This window comes from Melanostigma gelatinosum, assembly GCF_949748355.1.
Source record: "Melanostigma gelatinosum genome assembly, chromosome: 3".
Classification (NCBI taxonomy): domain Eukaryota; kingdom Metazoa; phylum Chordata; class Actinopteri; order Perciformes; family Zoarcidae; genus Melanostigma; species Melanostigma gelatinosum.
In genome coordinates this window covers 11,311,153-11,338,317 of record NC_136636.1, presented here as the reverse complement: position 1 = coordinate 11,338,317, position 27,165 = coordinate 11,311,153, and the positions used below count along the sequence as shown (strand labels likewise).

General features: G+C 42.8%; 2 protein-coding genes across 3 annotated transcripts in view; one reads left to right on the top strand and one right to left on the bottom strand.

Annotated features, from left to right (window-relative positions):
* tmem183a (transmembrane protein 183A) lies at positions 1 to 4,178 on the bottom strand. 2 transcript variants are annotated; one of them, XM_079265472.1, is made up of 8 exons: positions 3,991 to 4,178; positions 3,561 to 3,650; positions 3,288 to 3,449; positions 3,033 to 3,192; positions 2,445 to 2,625; positions 1,961 to 2,041; positions 1,677 to 1,832; positions 1 to 1,251 (listed from the first exon to the last, which is right to left on the bottom strand). In XM_079265472.1, exons 1-8 carry the CDS (start codon positions 4,052 to 4,054, stop codon positions 1,066 to 1,068), a joined length of 1,080 nt encoding a protein of 359 aa, XP_079121598.1. In that variant the 5' UTR covers positions 4,055 to 4,178; the 3' UTR covers positions 1 to 1,065. The 2 variants fall into 2 exon arrangements, with proteins under 2 accessions (XP_079121598.1, XP_079121599.1); XM_079265473.1 differs by having other exon boundaries at positions 1,677 to 1,829.
* A 3,522-nt stretch (positions 4,179 to 7,700) lies between these two features.
* Positions 7,701 to 27,165, top strand: part of ppfia4 (PTPRF interacting protein alpha 4) — a 47,978-nt gene continuing 28,513 nt past the window's right edge. The window contains exons 1-2 of the mRNA XM_079265560.1: positions 7,701 to 7,826; positions 8,010 to 8,310. Coding sequence (XP_079121686.1) covers positions 8,053 to 8,310 — 258 coding nt within the window. The 5' untranslated portion in view covers positions 7,701 to 7,826; positions 8,010 to 8,052. The remainder of the gene's footprint in view (positions 7,827 to 8,009; positions 8,311 to 27,165) is intronic.

The window sequence follows — 27,165 nt, the reverse complement described above, 5'->3', positions numbered from 1 at the left end:
TTCAGATTTTAATTCAGTGCAATACATTTTAGTTTTTTTTAATCAATTAACTCAGATGACACTAGACTAACCACTTCAACAACCAACTGCTGATAACCACAACATCCAGCTGTTCTGACTTTTATTCTTGTAAATTGTTTGTGGTTAATTGATTGTTTTTTCAGTCACAATATGTATATGTGCAAATCAATCCAGGTTAAATAACTTTGAATGTGTCTGGTGGACAGATAAATCAATGGTAGCTCTTTCCCAAACATAATCAAGCATGTGATTGGTATGATTCAACTCAGTTAACACTCACTAAAGACCACTTTCAGCACTTTGAGCAATTCAAAGTTGAGAATGAGATTTCCCAGCAGGCAGTGGGGCTCGTGGCTCACACGCGGAAGGAGACAATCAAGATGTTTTTAGCCAAGAAACACTACAAAGAAAAGCCACGCCACCCAAATCAGTAGATGAGTGGAAGACGTCTGCGGTAAATCATCTCTTTGGCCCCTTCAGTAAAGAGCAGTGTCATTAATATTCACACAATACTAAGTGTTGCTGCCTTAAACTAAATGCATAACTTAAAAAACATGATTTTAAAACAATACAACTCTGTTGATGCAACATTGTAAAATTATAAACCGATGCAAAAATCAAGATACTTTTGTGTACTTTTTCAAGTGAGCGGTACAAATAAATGTAACAGAACAAGAAAGTGACAGACTGTTGCAATGTCTAAAATATCCATGAGTTTTAAAAAATGTGTTCCACATGTAGGTTCAGCATGCAACTTATTATCCAATGTAAAACAATGGCAGACCTGTGAATCTTTTTATGCAACTGGTAGCTCTAATATACACATTGAGCAATTTATCAAGATATATCATCCATCACTGTGATTTAATCACAGTGTTTTCTATATTGTGAAACATTATACACTTTTGCCATCATCTGACAATGATGATCGAAATGTGAAATCAACTGAGAATGAACATAATCCAGGGTTTTGCTGAGTCATCCAATATTCTATTTCTGATGAGTGGGAAGAGATAAGAGCAGAGTTCTTGGTGTGCCGGATTCCTATATGTAGGGTGAGGAGGGGTACTGTGGGTGCCACCAGTCCATGAGCTTCACACTGTGTACTGGGTCCAACACCACCTGGGCCGCACCCTGATCCCCCCTCTTCTTCCACCGCTGGAGCGGCGTGTCCTGGAACACCAGACGAACGCGGTGGTGCCGCATGTCTGTGCTAACGTTGATTGTGAACTATAAGACAGACAGAGACAAACCAGTTCAAATTAGGAGAGGAGTTAAGGGTCTTAGTGCACCATTTCATAATCAACTCGAATTACAGCCAAGTGGTTACAGTTTACGTCAGTATCACTTCATCATTTTGTCCTTTTAGAAATTTGTGTGAAATTGTCATTTTATATATATATATATATATATATATATATATATATATATATGCAATAACAATACAATTGTTAGCATATAATCACAAAATCTGGATATTTTTGACGTGATTCACTTAAAACCATCTCTTTTCATTCATTCAGCTTTTATGCGATGGTGATAAACACCTGCAAACTCTTATAGACTGTAACTCATAAAAAAATAACACAGCTCTCTCTCCTCCATATAAAGTACCGGTAGTACCTAATATCCACCAAAAACCAAGCGTTACTAACCAGGGACAGTGTCATGCCCATGACCACGGGGGTGAAGATGAAGTTGAGGGTGGTGACCTGAAGCATGTAGCAGTCAGAGTCTGGGTTCGTGTGGACGTCTTCATATTGTCTGGGCATGCACAAGGACTTGGCACAACCATTCTTACTGTGTCTCTGCTGGGATGGAAATGACGACAATAACACGCAAAAGTAAATATGACAGCAACGCCCGGTTATTACGAACGATGTAAAAGGTTATCATATTAGGAAAGAAGTGTCGTTGGTTTTAAACAAACCCTTTTTACCTGCTTTAGAAACTTGAAGTTGAACTCCCACAATACCTCAGGCCGAGTACCCGACACCTTTCTGACCCAGAACAGTAAACACTGCAACAGGAAATATTGAGCACATAAAACCAACAGTTCCATAATGAAAGGCTAGTTTAAGTTTGGACATGCATGCGTGTGTTTCTTCCTGGAGTAAAATATAAAAATTTGATAAAACACGAGACAAAATGAGATGTGTCAAGACTATATAAAGGGCCTCTATCATGGCTCCCTTTGAGCTACCTAGCAGGCTGGTTGTGTATAGCCTCGATATCACATCAGCAGGCTTGGTTAACTCTAAGTTGTCCTATTTAGTCATTGGTGCATTTGCATAAAAAGGCCAGATCTCTTGAGCCTTTAAGCTGATAGCTTGCAATACCAACACATCATAAACAAAGTAAATACAAAACTTAAGCTCCACATCCGTAAAGTTAGGTGGCTGAATACACATCAAAGTATTTACCTTGGAGTTGAGTACGGTTGTGGGCGTGGATTCTGGCAGGGCAGGAATTTTTGAGACACGCAGGCTGAATGGCTCATACAAATGGAAAAGGGAGCGAATCACACGGGCACGTAAAGAGCACATCCGGTCAATGCAGTCACGCTGGAGACGGAACGGCAGGTCAGCATCAGTCTTGTAGTGCCTTGTGAGAGATGGAAGAGCGAGAAGACATGTTAGTTATACAATGTGTCCGTTTATTGGATATGGTCCTCATTTTATGAATAAATCATGAACTTTACATGTACGGTAGTTTTCACTCTGACAAATGTATTATTATATTACATTGATCAATGAGTAAAGTAAAAGCATGGAAGAAAGACAGGTTTTAATCTGAGCAGTACTTTCACTTCTACTGGCTTTGAGGAGAAAAACAGCAAATTAGTCTTTTATGGAATACTTCAAACAACCAAAATCCCATCACAATTAGGAGTAGAAACAAATTTTTCTGGTTAAATTCACAATAATTTGTACAACAAATAGTTCAAATACAAGCTCTTCTTATCTGTTCACCATTGACTGCACGTAGTTGATCAATAAAAACCACCTCACCTTCTGTAGAGCCTGGTCCAAAATGCAGCGGTGCACGTGACCGTCCAGGCATTCCTACAGATTAGAGCAAATCTGCACACGTCCTCGGGCCGGATATAGGAGGCGAGCATTAACCAAATATCCACTGGGTACACCCCCCCATCACCGCTCGCAATGCTTTCTGTGAAAACATGCGAACATCACAGTTAACTGGTCAGTCCTCAATGTTATGACTCATTCCTCCATGTGCATTACAGATTTTTACACAAATAATACCCTTTCTCCTCTTGTTTTTCTTCTTGTGGGACACTTTAGCATCATCCTCTTCCGGTTCTAGGTCATCTCTGCTGTCCAGAGCGTCGGCTGTGACGCTCTGTGAAGACAAGAGGACCTCCTCCACAGCACCCTGAGAGGCCTCCAGGCCACAGAGTAATTTCACTGAAACACAGTTATGTTAGACATTTGAATCATCTGGCCAAATGACACTGCAAAGTCAAATCATTAATATGCCGAATTGTCAGGCTGTGACGCTAGATCATTAAATGTTACCTTCTTTCGCAACTGCATTTGCAACAGCCTTTTTCAACCTCCCCGACTTCACAATGGCTGGGTCGGCATCAGCATAATCAGCAACGGTCACTGGGAAAAAAAATAGATATATTTTCTAATATTTACTCACCGTCTAGAAGTCATGTCTTTCAAATAGCAGAACCAGCTATGACCACTACTGACAGGCCAATTGTTGACGTTGAACCGGTGAATTAGTTTAGCGCTTACGTTAGATGTAGTTACCTTTTAGCTCTTGCTAAAACCAGAAAACAATCACTAAAAGGCCACCTTAGTAAGTACTCACTTTAGCTATACTGTAGTATACGTAGGGGTCAAATAATTAAATGTTGAGTGCTAACAGCTAGCGGGCGCTACTCATGAATGTATGGGCTAGGCAGCGTTAGCTAACCGGATATTGTAAAAGTGTTACCTGATTCCGAACAAACGTCCCCAGCTCTAAATTTCAGCCGTTTTCGGTTCCCTTTCTTGGGCATGTCGACACGAATGATCTGCGAACGCTTAACGGGCCTGTGGCTCCTGCCATGTCTCTATGGCAAACTGAAGTAGAGAGAAAGAAAGAAAAATGAGAAAGAAATTGAAAAATGTTCCCCCAGGATCTTCAGCCATCATGGAATGACGTGACGGTGCAAGTAACGCGAGAATATCGTTGTCGTTTTCACCCTCTGCTGCTTTACTGCCCTCTGCTGGTCATTGTGAGCATTGCAATGATTTCTCCTGACCAAAAGTGTAGAAAAGAAGGTTTGTTCCTTTGTTTTTACAGCCAATTACGTACAAATTGAGTCAGTCAAGTATTTGGCAAATATTTTTTTATTTTTTTGGAGGAACAGTAACACGATCTGAAGCAGCTGGGCTTCTTTTCAGCATGCTTTATGAATATTTAAACCAAAGAAAAAACAAGATAAACCTTTGTTGATCGTCAGTGGGGAAAATATATGTTCCTTTTATTTCTCGATTTCAGTTTTAATAACATCTGTATATCTACATCTTTATATATTAGTGCATTTGATATTGTCTCAAATACTGTCTGTTTGATAATACAAACACACACACAAGCACTACTTGCTCAGGGTGTTTCTGGCTTCACTAAGGAGCCATGAGATTGTTCCTTACTTGTTTTATCTGCCCATCCACATATTACTCAACAGCAGTATCAGAAAGTGAATGAAAGTACAGATACTTTTTGACTCTGCCTCTCATAAGGTTTCTAATGCACACCATCAAAGTACACCAGACATCACTGAGCCAGAAGGAAGACATTGGCAGAAATCACTTATTGTTATCAGACCCAAGAGTCACAATGCTAAAAAGATCCACAGTGCTGTGTTCATTGACCTATGTAAATATGTTTGTGAAAGTGCTGCAGGCCACAGCATCCCAAAATGGCTGTTGACATCATTGTTGTCAAAGCCTTTAAAAATCAACTGCAGAGAGCCACATCTCCAAGAGTAAATATGAAACAAAGCAAAATGAATTCAACTTTTGTCATTCAGAGAAGACGAAAAAAATCCCTGACAATAGCCATCACAGTAACTGACTTGTGTTCTCCACCTTTAGAGATGTATCAGATGAGTTTTCAGGAGAAATCAGGTTCTTCTCATTTGCAGCCAGAGCTTTCATCAAGCCCTTTACTATCTGCATCTCAGGTGCGTACCAGTAGTTTCCTCTTGTAAACAGCTTTTGTAACAATAACAATATATATTCTCATTGTTACTCATCCAATCTACAACTACACAGAGTAGGTCAGCCATTAAAATCACATCTCACTTGCTGACAGCCCTTCAGCAATTTTGGGGTAAAGCTGTAATAAACTCCATGCAAAAAACCCTCTTATCTACACATAACAATTTATATCCGTTATCTAACTGCAAAACAGAATCCTTTGTAATTAAAGGAAAAACATAATTTCAATCTAAACTGCACTTAAGTACAATTTTGAGGTATCTCAAAAAATAAAAGCCAAAACTTTGCCAGCTTCAATGTTGAAATAATGTAATGTATCAGTAATTACAATTCAATAATATATTTAGAGTATGTTAATGACGTTTAGCCATCTTTAAAGCTTCTATCTAAACTTAAAAGGTGAAATATAATTGAGTGGAGACTTTTAAACTCAAGTTGTGATCATCTTGCACTGAGTCTGTGAATACATGAATTATCCTTATTTACTCATATTAAAAAGGTAATATAAATTGATAGAAAAAGTAATTTACAATTACATCATCTATATTGGCACATATGAGAAAATTAATACATAATTGAAGGAACTAATGTGTGCAATATTTTATGGGTTTAGACCTCTTTCATAATCAGAAAATAATTATCGGATGGTGAAACACTTATTCCAACAAGCTCTTCTTTCATTTAATTTGTCTTCGGTCGGCAAATTATTTCTTTTATCTTTCCATGACAAATTAACTTTACGTATTTTTTTTAATTGATTGAATTTTTACCCTAATAATGACATCCACTTCACACTTTACAGTCGCCAAACCCCTGCAGAATTTTGTCAGAGCAGTATTTAAATACAAATCTGATCATAGTGTGGTCATGTGGAATTGTGGACTGTTTTTAATGTTTCAATCAATGTTCTTAATTGTTTTAAAATCTCCTTTTCTTTTGCCTTATGTTTTGATGTTTTTAATGGTTTTATGTGAAGCACTTTGAATTGCCTTGTTGTTGAAATGTGCGAAACAAATAAACTTGCCTTGCCCTTTTTACCATTTAAAGTGCAACACAATTATTCAAATATGCTGAATCAAAAAATAATCTTAAAGGAAGATATAGCTCAGTTTATGTATTTTATATACATTATCAGACAGTTCACTCATTGGATTAAAAAAAGAGCAACATGTGCATGCAACCCTACCTGCCCCTATCTCCCTGTGTGACTCCCCCGTCGACGCTGAGACATTCTTCTGCTTCCTGGGCTCCACCATAACCACCATAACCCAGAACCTCAAGTGAGACCTTAATATCAGCTCCATCATCAAGAAGGCTCATTAGAGGATACTTTATAAGGCAGCTAAAGAAGTTCAACCTGCCAGAGACAATGATGGTGCACTTCTACACTGCCATCATTGAGTCCATCCTCTGCTCCTCCATCAGCGTCTGCTACGCTGCATCCACAGCCAAGGACAAGGGCAGACTGCAGCGCAGCATTCGCTCTGCTGAGAGAGTGATTGGCTGCAATCTGCCGTCCCTCCAAGACTTGTTCGCTTCCAGGACCTTGAAGCGGGCAAGAAAGATTGTAGCCAACACCTCTCACCCTGGACAAAGACTGTTTGAGTGGTTGCTCGGCCTAGCCGACCAAACTATTTAGTGAGACTGTTCGTCACTCAGAGCAAGGCACAGCCAAAACATTGCCAGGAGACGCCTGTCAATATGTATAATCTTAAACTTCGTTTTAGATCCTGCAGGGTGCGCTGCTCACTCTTAGTGCACAGCCTGCCTCTGTGGCTTGGTTTAAACTGATGCTGCGAGAACGCGCATCGTGTCTCAGCAGCTGTTGTGTCGTGAACGCGCTTAGTGGTGCTGATGTGAAAAGTGAATTACATTTGACCAGTTAAGGGTCAAGTCTGTGAAAACTGAAGAAGCATGATACCAGTACAGAGTTTAGAAATGATGCTGTGACATTATATTGACCACACTGCAGTCCTCCGTTTTTGCACGCGCATGTGGTGCCAAACGCTTTGCCCTATAGGTTAAACGCTGGGAGTTGGTCCCTTATTTCCAGAGCTGTAGCTTAGTGGTGACAACTGCAGATTCCCCTGTGTCTGTGTGTGTGTGTGTGTGTGTGTGTGTGCGTGTGTGTGGGTGTGGGTGTGTGTGCGCGCGTGTGTGTGTGTGGCTGTGTAAATGTGTGTGTCTATGTGTGGGAGGAGTGAGCGTCGGTTCGGTGGCGGTGTGTGGAGAGATGGAAGCGGAGAAGGCGGATGCAGATAAGACTCGCTCTCACTGTCCCCAAGTCTAAGGACGCAGATTAAACGTTTCCACTCGGATATTTTTCCTTTTTTTTTTTTTTTTACATTTTTCTGCCAATATGCTATGATCTCCGTCGTGCTCGCGGGCACCACCCATCCAAACGTACCCGTCTATCTCTGAGCTGTCAATCAAATCACGCCGGGATTTCTACATGTGAGTGCATGGCGCGCCGGGCAGGGCGGATCTGCTCACGGGGTGAAAAAACGCCGCTTAATATGGATGAAAGGTCAACCATCATCTCATCGTTTCAATCACTCTGATTAGGTAAGGCGATGTAAGGATGCACGTTTGATGCACGAGGAATGTAATGCAAAGAGAGTAAGACGCGCATCTACGATTGCATTGGTGGTCCGTTGCTACGGGGCGTTAAAAGGCCCTCTTCTCAGTTACTGTACGTCTGTTTATCAGGTTTATAACCCACATATATCCCATTTTTAATCCCGACAGCAACACTGTCCTATAGCGTTGCCCAGACCACAGAGCTGGGAAGATGATGTGCGAGGTGATGCCGACCATTAACGAGGGAGACTCGGCTGGTCCTCCCAGAGGCACCAGCTGCGTCCCGAACGGCTCGGACCAGGAGGCCAACTTCGAGCAGCTGATGGTCAACATGCTGGACGAGAGGGACAAGCTCCTGGAGTCCCTCAGGGAGACCCAGGAGACCCTCATTCAGTCTCAGACTAAGCTGCAGGGGGCGCTGCACGAGAGGGACGTGCTCCAGCGGCAGATCAACGCCACGCTGCCTCAGGTGAGGAGGGTCGGGCTGTGGTGTGGGGTGAGACGGATTACATTTTGCACAAAGACAGCAACAACCGCAAGGTACAAAGGTGGTGTTGAATGGACACATGTCTACTGTGGGCCGGTCAGTGGTGATCTTGAAACCTCCAACTAGCAAAGCTCCACTGTTTTGTGCTAATGTAACTGAACATTGGGAATATGCACCAAATTACCTTAAAATGGCATCAAGGTGGACCCTGCTTTACCTGATCTGTGTCAAAATCTAATATTAAGACCTTGCTTATTTAAGTATTGTGCTTAACTGTTGCGTATACCAGCCAGGTAATGTTATAGCATACAAAATGCATACGGATTGCTCAGAAAGTGGGAGGCTAATAGGGGCTAAGCATCTTATTTTGCCTCGAGGCTAATTAGCAGGTTAATGCGGCCATGGTGGTACTGATGAAATGAAGTGCCTTTGGTCCCACCGCTAGAGCTAGACCTGAGGAAGTTGAACACGACTGTTCTCCAGGTATACTCCTGTTAAGAAATCCCCATAAGAATAAGCCAAAAGGAGGATCTAAATGTCTAGTGGGTAGAGAGGTAATGTAGTAGGTTGAAAGACGGATCAGAGGTCGATGGAGGGTTTTTACTCACACAAGGAAGAATGCTGGCTCAGACTGTGGAGGTCTCAGCCAGTTGTCGAGAGCCTTGCTGGTCAGAGAAGAGGGCAGGGCCCACCGATCATCATCTGGATTGAAACAGCCTCACCTCTGTACGCGGTGAGCTGCCTGTCAGTAGTAATGTGAGTGAAAGGTGCTGATGGTAAACTGGGATATCTTTGACGTCTGTCACCCATGTGTGTGCATGTAAGTGTGTGTATTTGAGAAAAAGAGAGCTGAATAAGGGCTGGTGCAATCACTGAGCATGACGACAATGAAGCCTCAGCACATAAAGCTGCGTTACCCTCTGACCCTCTGGTCTAAATGCGTGGCATGATGTCACAGTACGGTGTGTGGGTATGTGTGTGTGTGTGTGTGTGTGAGAGAGAGAGAGCGAGGGAGAGAACCATGCTGACGATGACAGCCTCACTGCAGCCTCTTGTGAAAGAAACATGGCCGCTTGCTAGTGTACATGGCCCTGAGCTACTTGCCTCCACACATGCATACATGTCTATTTGCGTGTGTGTGTGTGTGTGTGTGTGTGTATCAGAGAGAGAGAGAGAGAGGCGAGAGTGAGAAGAGGCTGTCATGCTTGTTTTCTAATCCTGCTTGGTTCAGCGTAATGTTTTATTCTAGCAATAATACAAGTATTAGTTATACAGTCATAGACCTCAGGGACATTATGCAGACATTATGACTGGCGCGTACATGCATAAACTGTTTCCTGCTCTCTCTCGCTCTCTCACACACACTCTCTCTCTCTCTCTCAAAACATTACACACACTCGTGCACCAGCAGTGGTCATTTCCACAGCAGACACAGCAGAGAGATGATGCAACGGACAGTGGGTGAAGCAATCCAGAGAAATGAGAAATTCTCATTTGCAATTGATTTCGACTCTGGTTTTTGTCTGCTCAACTGAAGAAATATGAGGATAGTCCCGGCCTTGATGCATCATTGGATATTGCAGCGTGCATCTTCTCATGATGAGAGGGAAGTGTGGAAAAGAATGACATCCTGTATCTGGTATCTCAAGTGTTGGTGTGATGAATGCATGAGAGCCATGTTGTAGCAGTTGCCGATGCTGCTGACCCCACCATCCTATAAGTGTCAGTGGTTGGTGTGTTTATGCCCTCGACGACAATGCAACATCACAGCTATCCGTTTGCTCTTGCCGCCTTTGTTGTGTAGCCCTCCAGTCAGCCTGTCGACATGTGTGTTGACGACTATGTGAGATGTATTTCTCTCCTTTTTTGCCCAAATCCAACCACTCTTCTCCTTCCGTTTGCCTACAAACATTTGTCATCTTCACCTACAAGGTGTGTGTGTTTGTGTGTGTGTGTGTGTGTGTGTGTGTGTGTGTGTGTGTGTGTATTTCTGTTTTTGTTATGTCTTCTGTAGGGTCTCCTGAATCAATGGGACTGGTCCGACCCAGAACTGTCAGATCTATGCCTTTCCTCCACATATACATATATAACCACACACACACACACACACACGCACACACACACACACACACACACACACACACACACACACACACACACACACACACACACACACACACACACACACACACACACATACACACAAACTGTTTGTGATTCAAAATGCAATGCTCTTCAATGTCGTCATTGTTAAAAATACATAAACCCACATCACCTTGGCATCAGTGCTCAAATTTGCCTCAGCAGCATCATAAAAATGGGACGACGTTGCCATTTTACCACAGACACACACACACACACACACACACACACACACCGAGAGACTAGGATGGATATATTCATTAGCTACAGAGAATAGAGTTTCAGATTAACATGTCAGCCCATTACAGTGCAAAATGCTTCTAATTCAGCCCTCAGAGATGGGTTTGCTCAAAGACAAATTAGGTTTTAAACACACACTGAGACGCATGCTTGCATGCACACACATGCTTGTGCCGTATACGCACACACACACACACACACACACACAGTGCCTGTTCCTCTTCTGTGTGAGAAAAACTGTTCCGACACTGTCAAGTAGAATGTGTTATAAGGCAAGTGTGTGTGTGTGTGTGTGTGTGTGTGTGTAGGTGTGTGTGTGTGTGTGTGTGTGTGTGTGTGCGTGTGTGTGTGTGTGTGTGTGTGTGTGAGTGTGTGTGAGTGTGTGCGTGTGTGCAAAGCAGAGAGAGAGCAGACAGGGTGAACACTGTGTGTCAAACAGCATTGGCATTTCTGGGTCATATATTCCTATATTACAACTATTTTCGATGATTAAGTGTGTAATATTATACCATGGAAAGGCAGATTTAAAAAATGATGTTAGAATTAAATAACAGTTCAACATTTTGGGAAATGTGCTAACTAGGGTGTTTGCCATGCGTTAGATGAGCAGATTGATACCACTCTCAGGTCTGTGTCACGAGCCAGGAGGTTATTAGCTCCTTCAGCATAAGGAATGGAAGCAGATGAAACATCCAGCATGGCTCTGTGTGTCTTTAGTTTCATCCATACAGAAAGAGAAATGTAGATATGACGATTTGTAGTTTTAGGGGAAGTCATATAGCTATTGCTAAGCTAGGTAAGTCACTACCATATTTCACATTCAGACAGAAGATTGGTTTTGATTCATCTTATCCAACTCTTGGCAAAAAAAGAGATCAAATGAAAAACTATTCCTTCAAGGAAACCCCACCAATTTAGTTTTAAAACTATTGTTTGTGGCTCTGAATTGAGCTTTCCAAAATCTGAGAAATAATTTCTGTGACATGACACCATAGCCCTCCTGGTGGGATGTGAGTTTCATGTTGGGTTTGATGGGTGTGTGAGTGTGTGCTGTGATGTTTGGACACCTGTTCCAGTCAGAGACAACACTGGCTATTTTTGCCAGCATACAAGCACACAGAGAGAAAGACACACACACACACACACACACACACACACACACACACACACACATCACCTCCTTTCCAAAACTTCTAACCCCTTAGTCCACAGTGAAACACATTTAAACATACACACCACGCACACACAACCCTTTGCATGTTGTGTTGTTTACTTGACCTCACATGCTACTGACCTGTCCTTTGACTCTTGTACAGACACATGAACACAAATTAACACACACACAGATTGTGAACATGGGTCTACATTCACTAAGCCTCTATGAAGAAGTTGAACACTGGTGGAAACCCTGCCGTGCAAGTTTTCCGAGTGTGTAACGCAGCAAATATAGTTGTAGGACGTCCTGCGATGTGACAACTGTGCATGAGCACACATCGCAACGTCGATGCTGAAATGATACGTCATGCAGGCCTAAACATAGGCCTCTGTGTTTACATGTGTGAGCCTCTCTCTCTTTCCATCTTTCCTTTTGTCTCAGGTAGATGTGACACTAGTTGTCATCCTTGTTGATGTTTTCTCTTCATTCCTCCCTAAATTGTTGTCTATTTCTTATTTCTAACCTCTCTCTCTTTCTAGCTCTTTCTCTTTCTTTCACACTCTCTCTGTTCATCTAACTCATCAATAACCCAGTAGTCCATTATCTGGTCCCTCAGACAGTTCTTGTCCCCTCCTACTCCTGCAGCTGACCTGTGACAGCACAACACAGTCTAGAGTGGGAGGGAAGGTTACACAAATTGCTCACTGTTTAAATCTCTGGAAACATAACAGTCTGGCATCGGTTATCTCGTCATTTTGGTCTCAATGCAGATTTGGTTGAGCACATAATATGATGCGGTGTGATATATTGAGAGGAATTGTTGCAATTCTGTCGAAGAATAACCTGAAATGAGGTAATGATGAATAAAAAGTTGTCAGCCTAAGTCAACAATCACCAATGTTTACAAAAGTAAATTCAACTTTCAGAAACGAAGATATTCTGAAGATATCAGCCGAAGCAGATGTGCACCCTCAGGTTAAATCAGTGTAATGAAAGACAAAGAAAGGACCTAATCGTGGACCTTAATCAACCCCACTTTTGCAATGAATTAATATATGGGCTTATGGTTAGCTCGGCCAATAGGGAGCAGGTTATTTCACCCTACTTGAACCGGGGCCAGCAGAAGTGAGCCTTGCAAGCTTGGTACTCAGCCATCACAGTAACTGTACTAGAGGTGTGTCGTGCTTACAGGTACGGTGTGAGAGGGGGTGCACGTCAAAGCTAATGTACCACACTTCAGAGGAAGGAGGAAGAGCTCCAAGGTCCCCCTGCACTGTGGTTAGAGGTGGCCTGAGCTTCTCATAACACACACACACACATTCAGCATGGCCCAAACACTCTTCCTCCACATCCATCCTCAAATACACAATAACACACACACACACACGCACTGCCTGTGTTTTCTTGAATGTCAGCATGTCGTGTCGAGTGTGTGCGTGTGTGTTTGTGTGCGTGAGCGAGCATGCCCACGGCTAGTGTTGCTTCTGCACGGATGGCTGAGCCAGCTTCGTGCACCATGATAGGAGAATATTGAGGCGGGTGGGCAAAGTCAGTGGAAACATTACCACGTCTCATTGGTCTGCTGCTCATTGGTCAAAATCTTGTGCTACGTGTTATGTGAGCACCAGATACTGGAATTTGGGTTGATGTTGAGGAAAGTGGAGCATGAAGTGAGCAGCTGAATGTCACCAAGAAACCCTGTAAGAAAAGAGAGGCATTCAGTGAGAGAGAGTCAGAGAGAGAGAGAGAGAGTCAGAGAGAGAGAGAGAGAGAGAGAGGGGGGAGAAGACATGCAACAAAGGTCTCCGTTGGAGTTCAGGGTTGGCGTCTTAACCCCACGGCCTCCAACCGTTATCCACTAAACTAATCCATTTTATGTTTAATACCTAAACAGGAACATCCCAGTATTTCACGATTTGAAGTGAAAGATTATCTTCATCACTTCAGTTGAAGGTAATGTAGCACATCTCAAATGTTTGTAATCATCCCTCATATGACAGGAAAACGATGTGGGCGTACAACTACGGACATCATGAGCTGTGATGGACGTTTACAATGGACAGTTTGAATTTTTGCCCTTCGCCTTTGTTTTCTCTCTCAGATTAGCTAAATTGGGGATTGGTAATTTTGCCACATTCCCAGATGTCGGCACTTTACTTTATTATGCTCTCATCTCTTGTTTAACCTTCAGTTTTGATGGACGAGTCAGACACCTTCTGCCCATAACGATGGGCAGACCCAACATTTTGCGAGAGAGCGAGAGAGAGAGAGGAAGAAGTGAGAAGTGAATCTAATTAACAAGGTGTCTACAACCTCCCAGCAGCAGACTGACATCACACCTCTCTCTCTGTCTCTTTCTTCTCCTCTCTTCCCCTCCTGCTGCATCGCAACATTTTTACATCATCTGTCAGTCTCGTTTCATCCATTCCTCAGCAGTTCATTTCTCTTCTTCCTGAGTGTGTTGTCCAGTCTCGTTTCAAGCACACCCAAACGCTCTGACGTGGTCAGACCGGCTCCTGGCAAGAGCTTATGCACAGCGTTCAGGCCCCTGAGCACTAATAGGTTATTAGTGTGCAAAGCTAGCTCCCCCACACTGCCCTGCCACACCATGGCTTCTGCGCTTCGTCTCTCAGTGGCATCCATCCTTCGCTCCCTCCATCCCTCTGCCAGTACCATCTGGCTCTCAGCACCAGGCACATTTAGCTCAGCCGGGCGCCAATTTGTCCCCCTGGCTACCCGGGAGAAGGAAGAGTGAGGGAAGGAGGAGTGGGAAAGGGAGATAGATGTGGAGAGTAAGATTGAGCAAAGAGAAACACAATGAGAGTAAGTCAGGAAAAGAAGACGCAGAATCAAGCGTACCTGACGGCCCCCAGTAGTGAGGGACATGCTCTGGTAATGGATAGAATGAACAGTCACTGTATGTGTGTGTGTGTGTGTGTGTGTGTGTGAGAGTTCCCTCTCCCTGGTAATAATAGCAGAGTGATTGGAGTTGCAGGACCACCAGAGGGGATTGCGAGAGTAATGAAGGAGGGGGGGCAGGAAAGGACAGGATGAGAAAGAGGAGGAGGAGCAGCAAGGGGATGTGAGATGAAGTTTTTCAAGCCAGCAGTTAAGCCCACAGCGGCCCTGCCATGTCTAACAACTAACCTATTGGAACTCTGTCAGTTCGCTTTCCCTCCTGCAACTCCCTAAGAATGGAAGATAAGGCGTCGGTGGGCGGTAGGGGGTGTGGATGTTGGACTGCAGTTTTGTTGTGGAAGTGTGGAAGTCAGACTGTGTCTGTCTCAGAAAAGTGTGGTTATGAACTTCAAGGGCATACACTCTGAAATTGTACTCACCCCCACATGTGCAAAGACACACAGTAGTAAGGGCGACGTCTTCTAGACCCCAGTTTTTCCCAGCAAGAGACTTAAGCAGCTGCAGCACAGGCGGCAGGCATCAGAAGCTAAGTCCCCGGCTGGACCCTTAAAGGGATTTAAAGTGCTTCATCTGCTCCATGAAATACAGCTTGTCAGAATCTCACAACATAGCACATACCCCCCACTGCTGACTGTCAATAACACACACACACACACACACACACACACATTTGAGAGAGTGGCTGTGCAAATGAAATGCAGGATTTGAGAGAAGGACACAGTGGTAGGACACATATTGCTGTATGTAGCTAATGGCTCCTGTGAAGTATATATTTCTCTCTGGGCATCTGCACGTTATGTGAATAAGCTGCGGAAGAAATTCTGCTTTTATGCTCTTTGTTAATCATTTGTGTTGAATTGGTTCCAGGATGTGGATCATAAATAAGCATCTGTGAGCGACATTTACCCACATAAATTACTTTTGATATTACTGATATTTTTCTACACGAGTAGCCTTTATTAACTGGCATAATTAAGCAACAAACATGTGGGCGATATGGAAATAGGAGTAGAGTGTTCAGCAATATGTTTTATTACAAATTAATCTCAGACTACTACCAATTATATTAAAAATAAATAAAGCCTGAGCTAGAATTGATTTATAAAGAAATAGTTTTCTTCATAAATTGGCTCATTATTTCATTTCCATTTGTTATAAAAAATTTTTTTACTCACCAGCTAAGTAGTAGACACAGGTACCAGTGTCACTATTCATAGAAACGTGAGAAGATTCATTTCACCAAGTCATTTGCATGAACTGATTTTATGGTCAAGTTATCACAGTTGATGTGTCTGAAGTGTTCAGCAGACAGTTGCTTATTTACAAACCTCGCAGATTTGAAGCAACATTAGCAATAAAAAGGATAGTTTGGAAGTGTCTGGTATCTTGTATCTTATCTTGCCTTTAGATGGCCCTTTCTAAGAGACTCCATTGACAAAAACAGAAAAGCTCAGTTTCAAATATTCTAAATATAGCTTACACTTAAACTGATATTTTTTTTGGTGGGTCCTTCTTTTAGGTGCTAAAATACATTTTGCTGCTGACCCGTCCACAGCAGTACATTACTTTGCTCCTGTGTGGTCTGTTTCTCCAAACTGGTGAAGTGTCGACGGCCATCTAGCTGTTATACTGACTATGGATAAGCACCTCATACAACCCCCTTCAAAACACCGGAACTATCCCTTTAAGTTGCTAAAATGCTATGTAGAGCGGAGGGGAACTGCACTCTGATGATAATTATCTGTGGCACTGGCACTATTGGACACAGTTTATATTACACATCGTCATTTGATCCATTGTTAATATAAAAGTATTGATGAGTGCATCAATAGCGCATTATCTAAACCACTTATTCAGAGGTGCAAACAGGAGTCAACGTACCCAGAGTGCTGGGAACCAGGAAGTAACTGCAATGCAATGAAGTTTGGGTGATACTTCTTGTTCACTTATGTTTTCATTTTGGTCTAGTTGTGCGGTTTAAACTTGGTTGTCATTCTTGTCTTCTTCTTCTTCTGACGAATCACCGTTGCTTTCAATGCAGGGAGTGCACATTTGCCTAAAATGTTCATGTAAGTGCTAGATTTCATGGCAGACACTTTAAAAAAAGGGACCCAGGCTGTAAAACATAGAATATGATCATTGCCTCGTATAATTCTCAATTAGTTACTCTTGGTAAACAGACGCTAGAGGTATTGATTTCTTGCATAAGAAAATGGTTCAAGTGATGAATTGCCCACAAAGAGTCAGCACTTACTGGTACTCTGTGTGTGTGTGTGTGTGTGAGAGTGTGTGTGTGTGTGTGTGTGTGTGTGTCGAATTGGGCTGATGCGTCCCACACACACAGCCACACACGCGCATGTGCAGGACCACATACAGAACACTCTCGGATGTGTCTCGCAGAGATGTATGTGGAGATGTGAATGAGATGTTAGCCAGCTGAGAGCGCTGTCATGGCTGGCCAGACACCAAAATATGCAGTATTCTGAGGATAGGCTTTGATGAATACGTGAAGACATGCACCAACCTTACACTTCTAGACCCTCTCTGAGGCAGGCTTCACTAAGTACATACTGGAGAAACTAATAAGATATTTCCAGCGCACGTACAGCCACAGAAAGCTCTCAGATCGTCTTGTCTCTGTATTAAATCACGATCCGTTTATTCAGCACCACCTACAACAGTTCTCAGCGGCAGTCTGTTATTCATTTACTTCCAGCTCCATTCACAGACGTGTGGGTTGGTGCACACACCAGCTCCATCCAGCTCCATCCCTGCGTCTTTGTGCTGGAGTTGTTCCGCAGCTTTTTGTTCATCATCTTTTGATTCATTCGTTTTTGTGTCTCCTTGTTTACCCGCAAAGCACAATAAACTGTTGTTTAAAATGACTTTATGAATACACTTGCGTTAACTCAGTGACGACTCAATATCCATATTGAGATTACAGAGACACTGATGTGTTCCCTCCCTTCAAAGTCTTGCTGTCGTCCCCTTCGTCTCTCCCTCAGTCTCAATGACTCTCTAGCTCTTGCGCTCCCTCGCTCGATGTCTTATCAGTGCTGATGGCTTCACGCCCGTGTGCTGAGAGGTGTATTGGTTAGCTATCGTTCTCTCAGGTAATGCTTCATATCTCTCCGCTAGTTGACTGTAGAGCTTTGCTCTAACTGCACGAGGTGGGAGCACAGCCGCTGGAATATGAGACGATAGGGCACAAACGTCCACATTCTTAAATTATATACAGTATATATATATATTTATATACAGTATATATATTTATATATGTATGTTTCGCAGCTTGTGATTGATTTCAGTCTCTTGTTGTGAGCTTGATGAATAAAAGCTCAACATGCTGTTTAGGTTCATTAACTTGGAAGTGGAAGTGTGTGTGTGTGTGTATATGGCCTGTAGCAATTGCGTGTAGCATTGAATTAATCTAAATCAGCTCAATAAACCAGGAGGTCGTCACATCTTCATCGCAGCCTGAGACCATTTGACTATGTTTACATGAGGCTATGCTTATATGTGCATGTATGTGTATGTGCGTGTGTGTGTGTGTCTTATTATTGCACTGTTTCATTGGTACCAAGGAAACATTTGTTGTGTGATTGCATTGTTAATTCCATGTAGTTCATCTCATTACATTGGTAATAGCCTGAACCGCTTACCACATATTGTAATTGTATGAATAACTGATATGCACAAAGTCACTGTCATCTCCGTGGCCAGCTCAGTCTGTCGATGATGAAGGTCAGTAAGCATCGTGGTGCCCCATTAGAATAATGGGGGCTGTGACTATCCTGCCCCAGTGCAAGAAGAACATCATTCACACTTAGCTCCCTTTCTCTCTCTCTCTCTCTCTCTCTCTCTCTCTCTCTCTCTCTCTCTCTCTCTCTCTCTCTCTCTCTCTCTCTCTCTCTCTCTCTGTTGCCGTATGCCCCGCACTGTCTTCTCTTCTTGCCCTCAATTCCACACTCTAATAGCCCTTTCATTCACTCATGCTGACTCTCACCCACTCCACTCTCGTGCACACACACACACACACAATTAGACTTTAAACACACAAGCTCCGTGTCAGTGACATCAAATGCCACTTGGATGTTTTTGAACCCCTCGAATTTGGTTTGAATCTCAAGCAGTGCACTCGTTTTAGATACTACAACAGTAACAAACAATATAAATGCACTGAGCAATGCTTGACTACATAATTGGAAAGGCCTGCTTGGAAATAACCTAGATCTGGATTATTGAACACCTGTAGTCAGCAGCATTCAGTTTGACTTAAGCCTGAGCTCTGTTTGCTATTACATACAGCACATTAGGTCAGTCAGGACTTCTTTCTAGTTTACTTTCATTTTGTAATGTACAACACAGTGCTTTTTTGGCAGTTCTTGTAAGACAGACAGTGCCAGCAATGGCATAACCACTCTTACATGTAGAGAACATTTGTATCCGCTCACAAGCTTCAATAATCTCAGCACAGTTTGTGGTCGTGGTATATTCAGTGTTCCTCTACTACTGGAACAATTATTTGTGTTCAATTTGGAAATATAGTTACGGTAGTTTGGTTAATTTTATAACGTGGAATCTACGTGGTGGACTTGAAATTTCCTCTTAAAATATGTTTTTCAAGCTCTGAAAATGAATGTGGTATCATTTTCTTGCTTGTAAAAATGTGTCTGAGCTTTTTAGAAAGCTCTCAGATCCTAATGGGGCTCTAAGTTGGTGCTTTATTAAATGCAGGTGCACAGGAAAGTGCAAACACTTTAGTGTATGCATGTAAAAGACTGTTGTGCTATTATCAATTATGTGACAAACATACAAAGTGTGTTGCTTCAGATGTCTGTGGCTGATAATAGTGATCCTGACCAGTTGGGAGGTGAAGGAGTCTAAAAGCTTTCTTTTAATAATATGCTGAATTCTCTCTCTTTTTTCTGTTGGTTTGTTTTGGTCGTGTGGCTCTAAATACTACGAAACCCAAGAAGCCAGTACGACGTTGTTGAAATTGGTGGAGAGAATTCCAGTATACTGGAGGAAGACAAAATTGACCCTGAATCTAAAAGTAACAGTACCTTTGACTTCTGTACGCTCAAATAACTCTGTGAAATACAAAAATCATCCCACAACATTTCCCAGTTGTTTGGTGCTATCTATTTTCAACAATGTCAATCAGTGGATGTCGGTTTGATATTCCATGTTGTCTACAGGCCAACTCCTCAGCGTGTTGCAGAGATAAATATAACAACAGTCTCACGGTGCCAAACAGCACTGCGTGCATAACCTTGGCACAATAATGAAATACTTGCCATTTACTCTTGCGTTCCAGATGTGACAGCTGTGAGCTAACACCTTTTAAAATATCGTAGGGGAAACATAAGAATTGAATTGAGTTTGAATGGCAGACATTGTTTGTGGTCACGAGTGGAGGAGTTGCACTCGTCCCCTCTACTCAGGTTCAGTGGAGGCTGCTTGAAGCACCTGTGGAAAGCTGTTTTGATTTTGACGCCATTAAGCAAGTGTCTTCTTGCAAATGAGAGAAGGAATGAGGCAAGACAATTGTGAATGAGCGATGGACTGAGACAGAGAGGAAGTGCCTGTAGTTGAGTTACATAAAGGTCATAAGAAGCTCCGCAGCTTGCAGCTTCCTCCTCCCTCCCCCGCCTCTTCACTTCCGCTGCCATCCCCTGATATTTCTCTCCATCCTCTGCCTCTCCAGTTTCAGTTACATCTTTTTGTCATTGCGATCTGTTCATTTTTTGCCGTCTCCTATCTGATCCTGAGTTTCCTCTCTCCACATCTTGTTCTCTCAGCCAGTACTGGCATGTCAGCATCTTGTGTCAGCAATGTCTTCTCTTCTCCTCTTCTTCTTCCTCTCTTCTCTTTTCTCCTTTACTCTTTTCCTCTCCTCTTTTCTTTTCTCTTCTCTCTGCTTACTTGAGTCGAGTAATGGGGGGGGGGGGGGGGGGGGTGCCACAGAAACATATAGTCATCAGTAGTCCGTTACCGTTTTATAACTCGATACTGTTTCCATGGTTGCTTACGGTAATATACCTCCCTGCTCATAAACAAGTCAACACATTGAAGAGCGAGGGTACGTGATAATAAGAGAATGCAGAAAGCAAGATACACAGTAACAGTGATACTATATTTAATGGAGCTCTTGATGATGTTGCAATATGGATATCATTATGTGATCAAGCATATATTTAATGGAGGCACTCTGCAGTTTTGATCCAGCCGTGAGGTTTAATATTTCTGTGGTTTTAAAGGTGCATAATACGAGATTGGGCCTCTCAATGGCTCTCAACATGAAAACACCTGAGCCGGTGGCTCGTAGGTAACTACGCGACGCGCTGACAGAGCTAACAGTGTTTACCTGGTGGGGAGCCGGAGGGTGGGCGCTACAGTTTCACGATGACGCTGTCGGTCTGGACGGCGTCATCAGCTGTAACCGCCATATGATGAGCAGAGGGACTTCATTCTCTGCTCAGGTAGACATTTCTCCACTATATCTTTAAATATTTTTGCTGCTAGATTAATGGTCTGAATGTCGTATTATGCTCCTTTAACAAGCCACCCATCTTTACAGCCAGTTACAGATTAACAGTTGTATGGCACAACTTGCTTTTGACTGGCAAACCTCCATAAACAGCTGCATAAATCCCTCCAGTCTCATTTTAGAGCATTTGAAGTGACACCCTGAGGAATTCTCACATGTTCTGCAAGCAAGAAATTATGAAAATAAGATATTATCTAAGCATTCTAAAACTTATTTTTCGAGAACTGTACAAGCTGACGTCATTGCTTCCAATGACAAATACTAAATTCGTCGTCAGGTTATATTTATTCCTGTCATTTGCAAAATCACTTCTCCTTCCTTACCCGTTACAAATGACATTTCACATCTATGTGTGTCATCACACACACACACACACACACGTTCACACACAAACCTGAAGACTACACACAACAGTCCGGTGGGAATACACTCAGTTGGCGCTTTTTTAATGCTGACCCAACAGAATATATGTCCGTCCCTCCAGTGTTCCCCCTCATCGTGAGGGCACGCCGCCAATGAGTCCCACATACATCTACACACAACGTATACTGTATATTCATCGATATCCTGCATCCCTCTGTCTGTCCTTTTACCTCCTCAACATCTCTGCGTGTCTGCTGCCCAGTCAGGCTCCATATACATTATGCTTTGTGTGTGTTTGTTCATGTGCTGTTCTAGCAATATTTAACTGGGGTGCACCAGGTGTAGCAAAGGGATATCTGGAGGTGGCCAACATGTGATGTCAATTTTTTTTATATGCATTCATATTCTACTAATAATTGGCTGAAACTTAAATTTATAGGCTACATGAATACATATAACTGTTTACATTTTGACGAACCTTTAAAGTCGAACATTGATGAATGACAAATAAGTGGGACCTTTTTTCTGAGCTCATTTACAAAAGTTAAGTAGTCAGCTGCTATAAGCAAACCACCAAACAAAAATGCATTATGTAAACCCTGGGTTCCAGGTTTAACTCAAAATGAGCAATATATACAAGACATTATATACTTAAGACAATTAGCTTGGACTTTTTGCGATAAATAATAAAAAACAGGTCTCGACCACATGTAACGCTGTTACAGTCATGGAGAACAAACTGCAAGGTGTTGGGCAATCCCTGTCATGGTACACCAACATAACACCAATGTAAAGGCCGTATCAGACGTCTAGGGCTGCGACACAATGTCAGTATTTGACGACCTGGAAAAGAGACCGGACGGAGGCAGCAGAGCTGACGAGAGCAAAACCCTAGAGGCACTACACTGTAACGTTCCACTGCAAAGTTGAGTCGTGCTGGGCTCCCGGTGTTTGCGCGTTTTTGTCTCGTGGTGTTTTGTTTGATTTGTGAATCCGCCGATGAAAAAGGGCACAGTATCAATCACGCAGGCACAAGCAAACATGCTGGCCAATCGGCCGCAACACAGCGAGGTAGAAGCAAGTGACATGGCAGACATTTCAGAGTCCTGGCCGCTCCTTTAAAACTGTGCATGTTCTCGTGAGACTTTTCTCTCCTCACCTCTCAAAGCCCTGCAAATTCAGTCTCCATGGAAACAGGGGGGAAGGAGAGGGAGGGGATGATGTTGACTTCCTGACACCTTCTGTCCCATGGGACACCAACTGTCAGCAACTCCATATGCGTGTGTTCATGGCTGTGCGCATGTTTTTTTAATCACATGTGATTAACATGATGTATAATCTTAGCCTGGCCAGCATGAGTCTTGAAATCATAATATCAGGCGCAAGTAGCTATGAAAGTGACGATTTGACACTTTAAAGCTCAGGCTGTTTCTTTCTGTGTGCGTATTCGTTTGGCTGTGAAGCTCTAACCTGCTTCTGATCGACTGCCAAAGCTGAGCAGCTCAGTGTGTTCGTGGGTCTGGCTGAAGGACTACGTGGAGGAATCCCCTGTTCACTGGGACAGCATGATGAAAGCAGTGATGGACCAGTCGAGAACAAACAGGAAGTAGTAACTAAACTACTGGATGTACGGCATGTTTCATCCTCTGCTTACGATGTCCCATCACCACGGCTGAGCAGTGGAATAATTACATTTGTAGAGCTATCCTGCAATGCAACTAAAGGTGTTGTACCAAAGGTACAACAACAAATCACAGCTAGCCTCAAGTACAAACAACCAGTCCGGCACTTTTGCGTCAATAAAGATGACAGAAAGAAAAGTAAGTAAGTAAATCAGGCAAAAATATGCGGCTTTAAGAGGAAAGAAGAGCAATTTGATCTCTGGCCTGAAACACAATCATGTCATGTAATATGATGAGTGCATGGCCAAGAAAGGAAACAACACGGCTGAGAGCATTTGAAACGGAGCATATTTGACTCATTATGGGGCCTTTTTGTCTTCATTGATAGAGTGAAGATAGACAGAAAATAAGGAGAGAGCGAGAGTGAGAGGATGTCCATAAACAGAGCATACATGACTTATTCTTTGATTTTCTATTGTAGCTGCCTAAAAGATTTCTAGCTACAATTACAGTACTAAGAGGTGAACTGTGAGGACAGATAAGATAATGCACAGGTGTATTTTAAAATATAGATTAATATAAATAGTATTACAGGGGAGAATAATTATTTATCATCAATTCATTTGCTGATTATTTTCTCAATTAATCATTTAAACGATATAAAATGCTGGAAGATAATGAAAAATGGCCTCCCTAGTTTCCAAGAGTCCACAGTGACTTGTTTTGTCTCAGCCCAGGAAATTTCATATTTGAGATTATCAAAATACATTACAGATTATTTTCTGGTATCGTTGTAGTATGGTTTGCAATTAATCGTGATATGGATTTCAACACGGGGAGGAAAGATAGTTAACAGGAAATATAGGGAAACAGATAAAGGGGAAGAAATATGACGAAGGAAGGAACGACAGGAAAAATAGAAGGAAGATGTAGGAAATAAAAAAGGAAGGAAAAATAGAAGTTTGAAGATGTTTGTGTTTCAGCTACTGGATTCATTAAACAGCAGTGGGCTCTGCATCCCTATACCTACCACACCCCAGCGTTGCCATGGATATTAGGCCTTGGCAGCACAGCTGTGTGTGTGTGTGTGTGTGTGTGTGTGTGTGTGTGTGTGTGTGTGTGTGTGTGTGTGTGTGTGTGTGTGTGTGTGTGTGTGTGTGTGTGTGTGTGTGTGTGTGCGTGTGTGTGTGTTGGTTAGAGGTGTGCCAGGATGACATCATACAGTAGCTTGCTGAGAAGGTCTACTGCAGGCACATGGCATCTACAATATTTATAGACCCCCAGAACAGATGAGCTCACTCAGTCACTCAGTGTGACTCGTTTCACTTCACACACACACACAAACACACACACACACACACAGCTACACAAAGAGCAAAGAAGTGGCAGAGAAGTTACTCACGCAGCAATCCGTGCCACACCCGTGCACATAAATATTTCCTCCGCTCTCCTCCATTCTGCCCTTGAGATGTGTTCTACGTACAGACACCACAATGCACGCAGCAATTATTTAACTTCATATTCAGAACGACCCTGCTCAGGATTATTATTACTGCATTGAGGAAAACATGAGAAAACACAAACACACACACATACGCTCTGTGACATAAAAAGCCTCTGTATTTTCAGTGAAAATGAGCTTCCATTGTGTGAGTCATAAGGAGAGGGAATGGTACTTGGTGAGGGATTAGACCAGTGGAAAAGTCGGGGACTGCTACAGTAACCGCATACACACGCTCGCATAAACACAATATAGGCACAACACGCACACACTACATGATGACCCCACCATCCCCCTCAAACATGTGCATATTGCACACACAGGATTTAAATCCCCATATCCCTAAATAAACAACATCATTTACTGGCAGAGTAAATACTGTACATCAGTGTAACAGCAAAGTATGATTGAGAGTGGCCACTGTGTGTGTGCGTGCGTGTGTGTGTGCGTGCGTGTGTGTGTGCGGCGGGGGGGGGTCTGTGTATAAGTGAGTGTGAGCGAGTGTGAGCTTGAGTTACAAGGCAGGAGAGCTCCAGAAAGAAAAATCACATTTCATAAATAAATCATCCAGGGCCTTGCGATGGATGTGCACACACACACACACACACACACACACACACACACACACACACACACACACACACACACACACACACACACACACACACACACACACACAAGGCAGCAATGCTTCATTCCATGGCCATCATACAGACCAGATTAGAGGCAAATCACTTTTAATGAGCTGTGTGTGTGTGTGTGTGTGTGTGTGTGTGTGTGTGTGTGTGTGTGTGTGTGTGTGTGTGTGTGTGTGTGTTCATGCTCTTAAACTGGTGGTAGAGTCGTATGTGTCCTGTTGTCCACAGCTCTAAAAAACAAACACCCAGCCATTCATTTATCCTTTAACACGCATTTAAGTTTGAGCAGAAGATTTCGATATCATTATGTTCCATGTCAAACAAGATTGTAATTGTAGAAACATGTGTGTGTGTGCGTGTGTGTGTGTGTGTGCGTGTGCGTGTGTGTGTGTTTGTTTAAGCATGTTGACCCATGTGCAGTATCACTTTTTAACACCTCTTACTTAAGACGATAGCTCTGATCTCAATTTGAACACCTGCCACATTGGTTTAACATGTGTACATGAATGAACATCAGACCCTGTAGAAAGTACCTGTTGTAGTCCACATGGGGCCAGTCCATTATATTTGTATGTGTGTGTATGTGTGTGTATCTCAGCTATGAAAGGGTATTTTAGGAACCTGCGTGAGGGAAAGTAATTCGTGCTACATTCTTCATACTTCTCTCTGTGTTTCTTCGTCTGTCTCACTTGCTTTTCTCCTCCTGTCACCGTCACACACTGACACCCCCAAAGGCTATGGTGTTGAATGAGCAGTTTGATAGGTTTCACTGGCTGGAAGGGGATTTGAGATGAGAAGGAACCCATGATAGAATTCACGAGTGATGAAATGTAATAGGAAGATAGGGGGACTTCTTTGTTTATCTTATACAGTGCAGCTATATCTGCCGCTACCGCTCTCGCTCTCTTTCTTATATATGGTTTTTAGTGCATCCCTGTAATTAGTGTATCCCTGAGACAATATCAAACGCAAGGGTATTGCAGTCCCATGGGATGTGTGTGGACTACAAAGATGGAGGACAGGAGGTACAATGTCTGTGTATTCCACTACCATACAACGATACTATTTATAGGCCTGAAAAATATTGAGTATGTCCCAATACATAGTATGTTAAATGCAGTACCAGGATGTTCAACTGCATTCTGTCGCATTTTGCAGTTTGCAAGCCAGGATGCTTCTCTGGCTGTTCTCACCCCAAATCCTCTCCGCAGCGGATATATGAGCGAGAAGGTCAAGGTGCATGTTTAGGGTGCACTGTTATGACGAAGAAGTATGTCCCAATTCAATTAATACTGCATGCAACAGTAGCTTACTTTGTAAGGGCAGCTGCAGTATAAGTATGCAATGTGGGACGCAGAGTGTGTGTAACAGCATACTTACATACTTTGTAAACAATGATTCTATGAAACACTTGTTTTTGTACCACTTGTTTTTCAAGAACCTGGTAAGCTTTTAACCCAGGTCAGCGATGGACACTTTATTGAGCATTCGTGAACAATTATACTCAGATACTGGTTCTGTATGCAGTCCCACTCTCCATGTTTCCATCCACGTGTTTCCACAGAGGCTGTGGGAGAAGGACAGGACAGCAGTATGACGCCTCACTTTCAGGCACCATGAGAGGTGCTTGTCGTTACTCTGTCATTACAGTTACAGTTATTGTAGACACACACCCACTCTCTCTCTCTCTCTCTCTCTCTCTC